Raw genomic sequence first — 7,869 nt, 5'->3', positions numbered from 1 at the left:
ATTTCCACTGAACCTCTACCCTCGCCATGTTGAGCTCTTTGCTTGTAATAGCTCCAGGCCTGTCACATTTGGTCAGTTTCTGCTGCATGCATCTTCACCAGCCTGGTGTGCCCTTTCCCACTTCTCTGGGTGATATATATGTATATTTATATATGCTTCTTGCCACTCAATTTCCAAATTATTGTTGCTCTGAGACCCTTCATGATACCTTTTTAAAATAAAACTCTTGATTGATTGGCAATTTGTTTTTCTTTACTCATTTTCAAGGCAATTAATTGGACTTTACACCATGGCTCACAATCCTAACATGACTCATTTGAAGATTAATCGGCCAGTTACTGCCCTTCCTCCCCTTTGGGTAAGATGTGACAGTTCGGATCCTGAAGGTACCTGTTGGCTAGGAGCTGAGCTTATCACAACTAATGACAGTATTACAGGAGTTGTCTTATATGTGGTCAGTTGTAAAGGTGAGTGCTCACTCTTCTTGTTTGTGTGCATGTGTGTGTTTTTATTTATTTGTATAGTTATTGTTTTATGATTTTTACTGAAAATTGATATCACTAAGGGAGAAGTGCACACTGTGGAACTTGAGTTAATCACTATGAATGTACTGTAGTGTGTAATTTGAAGCATGTGGGAGGTGTTCCAGAAACACCTCTCCAAAAGACAGGAGTTTGAGCGCCTGTTTTGTTTTCATTTTGTTTAATTTATATGTGTGTATTTTGGGAAATTTTCATTGGAGGATTAAAAACTGAATATAATGATAGTATAATTCCAAGCTCACAGTGGGCATTTAAGTATACTTTTGGGGTAGTACTGATCTTAGTTTCACTTTCATTCTTTTATAAATATTTCGCTCACCTGTGATTTAAATTTAAATTTTAAAAATTATTAGTGTTGAGTTGTGGTACCCTCAAAATTTAGGGATTATAATTTTCTAGCTCTAACAATGTAATTTTGAATTGTACCTTTAACTGTTTTCTTCCTTTCATGTCCTATAGCTGATAAAAATTATTCTGTGAATCTCGAAAACCTCAAAAATTCACACAAGAAAAGACATCACGTATCTACTGTAAGTATATCTCTTCTCATATTATTTTCTTCAGACTGTTATTGACCTGCTTTCCTAGTTTGAAGGTTTTTTGACTCCTAATATGTTTAGGTATTTTTCTGTAGTATCAAGATGTTTATATTTATTTTCATATTAACTAATGACTAAAATTAAAGTAAATTCCTTCTTGCCTTTTAATTAATCTTTGTGGTTTAAAAGAATTGTCTTATTTTTCCATTTGGGATAAAAGCATGGAGTATGGTGCTTTTTCTTCTTTTGGGACAAGAATCAATGTAGTTTGGATTTGGGCTTCTGGCTGTGTGAAAGTATAGCTACTCATCTGCTGGATGCACTCTTTTCAGGTAACAGCCAGGGGCTTTGCCCAGTATGAGCTTTTTAAGTCTACTGCCTTGGATGATACAGTCACCACGTCACAAACTATGATCACTTTGGATATCTCCTGGAGTCCTGTGGATGAGATTCTTCAAATACCTCCACTCTCTTCAACTGCGACTCTGGTAGGAGTGAATCCTATATTCTCATTGGGTTCATGAGGCCCTTAAAAGTTGGTTTACTTGCTTGTTGCTGGTACTGCATCCTTCCAGCCCCAACAGTCGCTGGTTGTGAGGCAGGACAACTCTGAAAGGCTTGCCTTGCTCTTGAAGCCTCACCAGGGCAGCCAGTGGAGGTTTTGCTAGGTGAGCTGAACTATCAGTTGCCTGCAGCCTTGTAATTATGTAACATAAGACTTTTCTAGTAATTAATAAAGTTTCTTGAGTGGGAACTCCAGTGGAATCATCAGGTGACTTATCGTATGTGCTGTTCTTAAGAGTGCAAATATTGGCAATACATCAAGAATCATAATATTAAGCCCTTTCACCCAGTATTTACATTTCTGGGAATCTGTCTTAAATTAATCAGAATTGCTAACAAAATTTATGTTCAAGGTATTCAGTGATATAGTCATGTTCCAAAAATATTAAAACTTGAACGTACAATAGGGAAATAGTTAAAATAGATTTCCATGATGAAATATTGTACAATCTTTAAAAATTGTATTTCAAAATGTTTTTAATAATAATATGAAATGCTGTTCAAAGGTTCAGATTCCCTTGCCATCCAGCCAACCCCCACCCCCAAAAAAGGAAATGCTTATTATAGAACATAAAAAGGAAAAATTACAAAATTATGTATACAGTGGGATGTCACCCATGGTTTTTAAAACATATACACAGAGGCCTGGATATTATTAACAGTGGTTCCCACAGGGTGGTGGGATTATGGACAATTATATTCTTTATGCTTTTCTCTTCCTGTAATAGGAATTTACATATATTAGCTTTTGCTCATTCCCCCACCCCCTTTTTGGGGTGCCTTAGGTTTGTAAAATTTTGACCTTTAGCTAGGACAGCACATTGTTCTTTTATTTAGGAGGAGTCTAATAAACATTTACTGGGGGATTTATTTTTGGTGTATGATAATGCTGAGTTTATCATTTAATCTTGAGATATATTTCTTTGTATTTTTCCTACCTTGTCCTCTTGGAAATTCTAAGGGGAAAGGGCAGGAGAGCATGTGAGGAGGGCACTGTTCCATGTAGGTATAATTGTTTGTGGCATAGAGAGAAGGTGTGGTGGCCTGAATTTCGTTACCATATCAGGATGGCAGGATCTGCAGTGTTTCAGTGTCTCTGGGTACGACGATTTTCAGTGTTGACCTAATTTTTCAACTCTTTGGTGCTTATGAAACATATTTTTTAATGTGGGTGGTTCAAAGTGCAAGTAACTGTGACTCTTATGCAGAGAGGACGGGATTACCAGGGAAAACTGACCTTTTGGACCTTTTTAGAATATTAAAGTGGAATCGGGAGAGCCCAGAGGTCCTTTGAATCATCTTCACAGAGAACTGAAATTTCTTCTTGTGAGTATCCTTCTGGAACTCCTAACTTGCATTAAATGTGTTTTTGTAAAAATGTTTGCTAATATCATTTTTTCATATTTTGTGATCTTCAGTATTTTTGCCCCCCAAAATTTTGTTCCAAATGTTATGTATTCATTAGATACTCTTGGCAATTTGGCAGTTTCATTTTGCCTGTGTGGTGATTGTCCTTATAATTAAAAGGAGCATTAGTTAGATACTTAATAACTTTCTTCTACTTTTTCTACTGGACTGTTTGGTTTTTATTCATATGATGGGTTCCCCTCTCCAGATGGATCAACTGACAACCTATTACAAATGTATATATTATCTTCTTGTTAATAGCTAGGATTTTGATTGATGCTAAAGATTAATAAGCATGTATTTCAGGAATTCACATTTTGGTAATTTAGCTTTACTCTACAAATTGAATCTCAAGAAGGTACCTCATTATAATGCAGTAGAAATGCCAAAGGTCTTAGCCTGGCATACAAAGCCAGTTATAATCCAGCTGCCGCCCTATTTATTTATTTATTTATTTATTTATTTATTTATTTATTTATTTACTAAACAGCTTTATTGAGATATAAATTACATCCCATAAAATGTACTCATTTTAAAGTGTACAATTCAGTGGTTTTTAGTATATTTACCCAAGTTGTACATCCATCACCATAATTAATGTTAGAACATTTTTTATCACCCCAAAAAGAAACTCCATGCCCATTAGCACTTACTTTCTACCCCTACCTGCCCTGGCAACCACTAATCTACTTTTTGTAGTGCTTTGTTCCTTTCTGTTGCCAAATAGCATTCCATTGTATGGATGTACCACATTTTATTTATCTATTCATCAGGTGATGGACTTTTCTATTTCTACTTTTTATCTACTATGAATAATGCTGCCATGAACATTCATGTACAAGTTTTTGTGTTTACTATGTTTTTACACCTTTGGTATGGAGTTGCTGGGTTATATGGTAATCCTGTTTCATCTTTTGAGGAACTGCCAAACTGTAACTGTTTTCCAAAATGGCCACACCATTTTACATTCATACCAGTAGTGCATGAGGGTTCCAATTTCTTCACATCCTTGCTAACACATGATATTGTCTGGTTTTGTTTGTTTGTTTTTATAGCCATCCTAGTGGGAATAAGGTGTTATCTCATTGTGGTTTTGATTTACATTTCTCTGATGGCTAATGACTTTGAGCATCTGTTCATGTTTTTTTGGCTCCTACTTATTTCTTTAGCTTATTTTTTTCTCACACCCTGCTTCCACTCCTACTGAACCTCCAACTTTTGCCATGTTGAGCCCTCTGCTCTTTGTAGCTTTGATCCTGTCACACTCTCACTTTCTGGCATGTGCATCTTGATTTGCATGGTGTGCTTCTGTCACCCCTTTGCTGGGTGAGTTCTCTGTGACTTCTTTGCCTAGGATGGTAGCACTGATCCTCTAGAATGGCTTATGCTGCTTGTGCTTTGTGCTGCTGTAGAACTCCACACACACCTCTTGTCATAGTGTTTATCAAACACAGTAATTTGTTTACTTATCTGTCTCCCTACTAGACTTGTGTGCCAGGTACCCAGTTGTGCTTTTAATGTCTAACATAGTACCAAGCATTTTTATTACTTTTACCTCCTGTTATTGTGTTATTATTTCCCTGTTTGTATAAAACTCATACTTTTTTCTATCTTTCTCACCTTTCTGTTTTCTTGAAAGCTCCTCTTTCAGGACCCTTACTGAGGGTTTCCATCATACTTCTATCTTTATGTTTCTGTCCTTCTTTCTCCAGACTCCTGCAGAGAGCTTGCTAGTCAGTGATTTGACTAATGCCTTTGTGAGTGGACTCTAGACTCCCATCTTCATGCTGTCACGAATTCCCATCTTTCCATCTTCCAACAAGTTATTTCCCACTTTGGTAGAGTGCTATTACCTCAAAACTCAGTATGTCCAAAACAAAACTTGGTATCTTCTCCAGACAAATTAGAAAACCCCATTTCTATCTGTGTGCCCACTGTTCCTTCAATTTGTTAGGCCAGAAACCTTAGACTTTTCTTTAGTGAGAACTATTTTCTAACACTACAGCTTACTACAACATCTAGAAGCTGCCGCTGTACTGTGTGCCAAGCATGGTGCTAGCTGGTTCTGCTATTTTGCCTGAGATGACAACTGTTAAACAGAAGAGTCAGTTCAAATTCATTCAAGGGCATGTCTTGTCTGTCTGATTCAGAAGTCTATGCTCTGTTATGACCTCCTTATAAATTCACAGATTTTTAGGTGTGTATGTGGCCATAGTCTCTCTGAGTTCAATCTCCTGTATTTTATAAATGAGTAGGATTTTTTCTTTTATTCCGTATATACCTCTCTCTCTCTCTCTTTCTCACATCTTCTTCTTTTTTTTCTTTTGAGGTCTCTCTCACTATGCCCATCTTCTCCTTCCTGGACCATGCTAATGATCATTCATTGTTTCTCAGCAGGGGCATTTGGACGGGACCATTCTTTGTGTTTTGGGACCATTGTACACATAGCAAGATGTTTAGCATTCCTGCCCCACATCAAACTAAATGCCTGAAGTGCTCCTGTACCTCCAGTCATTGAGACAAAAATTATCTTCATATTTTTCTGAAGACCCTCTGGGGATGGAGGATGATATCACTTCCATTGAGAAACATTGTGCTTTTTCTTTCCCTTGGAATCCATCCTGACTATTTCTGACAGAGGAATTCTTAACTACTTGATCATGTCATTTTCCTGCCCCCAAAATCAACAGTGGCTGTTGTCTCCTATATGAAGTACATCTTTTTAAGTTTTAAGCTCCCTTTATTGTCTAGCCCCATTTCTTGTAACTTATTTCCTACCATCCCCTAGGTGTTTTCTTCACTCTGGTTGGAATCATTCCACCCTCTTCATCTTATTTCTTGCTCCCTACCTGCTCTTATGTCTTGCTCCTTCCCTGTTCTATAACCGGTGGTTCCCACATTTGATGGCAACTGAAGTTTTACATCGTTTCCCTGGCTACTCCAGCCTGTGTTGACTGCTTTTCCTTACTTCTGCTTAGGTAATGTACGTATGTGCATACACATTTATATTATTTTTATATGAACTTTCATTCAATTTCACATTGTTATTCCCTGATTATTTCGTCTGTATTATCTGTCCTTCTTAGCCAAAATTCCAAGCATTTTCAGAGCTGACCCAGTGTCATCAGTCTTGAATCCTCTTAGCATATATGCACATGGCATCATAGTTCAGAACACCATCTTTGAAATCAGATCACTGAATGTATATCCTGACACTGTCAGTTACTAACCATGTTAACTTCTCTTAGCTTCAACAAAATGGGGATAATAGTAATATCTACCTCATAGAATTTTGTTAGGATTAAATAGCATACTGTATGTAAAGCACTTCATCAGTGCCTGGCATGTGATAAACACTCAAGAAATGTTATGACAATTAATTTATCGTTAAATATATCCTTATTGATTAAACTATGTTTTCTGCTAACAAGTTTTTGGGTTTTTAAAATCTCCCATAGGTTTTGGCTGATGGTTTGAGGACTGGTATAACTGAATGGCCGGAGCCTCTGGAAGCAAAATCTGCTGTTGAACTTGTGCAAGAATTTTTGAATGGTGTTTGTTTTCCTAACTCACTCTTGTATAATGTTTGTTTTTCTTAATTGAGAATTTGTACTTTCTATATTTAAATATAAGTTGTCTCTTTACTTGATATTCTTTTTGGTTGAGATATATATAAAGCTATGAGGTCTGTTATGGTCAGGGGACAGCTTTTGTTCTGAAGTGCTGATGGTAAAGATCTAAGTAATTCTAAAACCAAATGTAATTTAATTTAAATTTTATATAACATCACCATAATTGGGATTGTAGGAAAAGAAGAATGGCACAGTAACCTTTGAGTACCTACAATGTGCCTGATGTTGTATGTCAGGGGCTCCCTTGCACCCCTACCTGATGGGCATCTATTATTATCTCCACTGGAGAGTTTATTAATTTGCTCATATCTCCAGTTATACTTCTACTATCCCCATTTGCCATTTGAAAATAGAATTAGGATGGAAATAATTTGAAAAACGGAAAAATAAAATCGAGTTAACACTTTTGCCACTTTCTAGACTTAAATAAGCTGGATGGATTTGGTGATTCTACAAAAAAAGACACAGAAGTAAGTGATTATTATCAGTTAAAAATGTACATTGAGATAGCTTGTGAAATTTGGTTGTTATCTTTCATATTTACCATCTCAAATGGATCTGGTAAAAAAGCAGGTTTTGGGGATAGTTTTTGTTGGTCTTTAATGTCAACACTGGTGGTTATTTTTCTTAAGAACTGATAAATGTTTTGTTTTGTTTTTTTCCGATAAATGTTTTTGAAGAGAACTAATACATATGTATTAATAGTTGTTCAATTGCAGAGAAGTAGAAATGAATATATTAATACATTGTAAGATGCTATTGCATAGTATATTTAAGCTTACTTCTTTTTCAGACAGTGAAGCACGATGCTGCTGCAGTTGATAGGTCCATTGAGTGTCGTTTCATAGTACGGGGTGATCTCGATTTTGCTGAGCAATTGTGGTGCAAAATGAGCAGTAGTAGGTGTCCATCATGATTAAAGTTTTTCATGTTATTTCTTAGGTTTATTTTTAAGTGTTTTGGAAATAATACAGTATGTACTACTAGTCTTGTGTGGAAGTCTAGTTCCTGTTTTATCCACCCTGTTTCTAATGCATTGGCATGTTCTGCTTAAGAATTGTACTGAGACAAGGCAATTCATTGAATCTGTTCTTTTCTCCTACCTTTTAAGTAAAAAGCTTAGGTAGTTTTTTTTTTTTTCCTTTTTGTCTTTTTCCATGTCCGGCAACGGATCGCAACCCTCAG

The 7,869-nt window shown here is 36.2% G+C and overlaps 1 protein-coding gene across 1 annotated transcript in view; it reads left to right on the top strand.

Moving 5' to 3' along the window:
- Nucleotides 1–268: 268 nt before the first annotated feature.
- Nucleotides 269–7,869, top strand: part of ZWILCH (zwilch kinetochore protein) — a 22,053-nt gene continuing 14,452 nt past the window's right edge. Inside the window, exons 1-7 of the mRNA XM_008594650.1 lie at nucleotides 269–467; nucleotides 1,002–1,072; nucleotides 1,414–1,569; nucleotides 2,900–2,971; nucleotides 6,511–6,604; nucleotides 7,105–7,154; nucleotides 7,478–7,583. Coding sequence (XP_008592872.1) covers nucleotides 290–467; nucleotides 1,002–1,072; nucleotides 1,414–1,569; nucleotides 2,900–2,971; nucleotides 6,511–6,604; nucleotides 7,105–7,154; nucleotides 7,478–7,583 — 727 coding nt within the window. The 5' untranslated portion in view covers nucleotides 269–289. The remainder of the gene's footprint in view (nucleotides 468–1,001; nucleotides 1,073–1,413; nucleotides 1,570–2,899; nucleotides 2,972–6,510; nucleotides 6,605–7,104; nucleotides 7,155–7,477; nucleotides 7,584–7,869) is intronic.

This window comes from Galeopterus variegatus, unplaced genomic scaffold (genome assembly GCF_000696425.1).
Source record: "Galeopterus variegatus unplaced genomic scaffold, G_variegatus-3.0.2 Scaffold11237, whole genome shotgun sequence".
Taxonomy (NCBI): Eukaryota; Metazoa; Chordata; class Mammalia; order Dermoptera; family Cynocephalidae; genus Galeopterus; species Galeopterus variegatus.
This window is presented reverse-complemented; position numbering and strand designations above follow the sequence as displayed.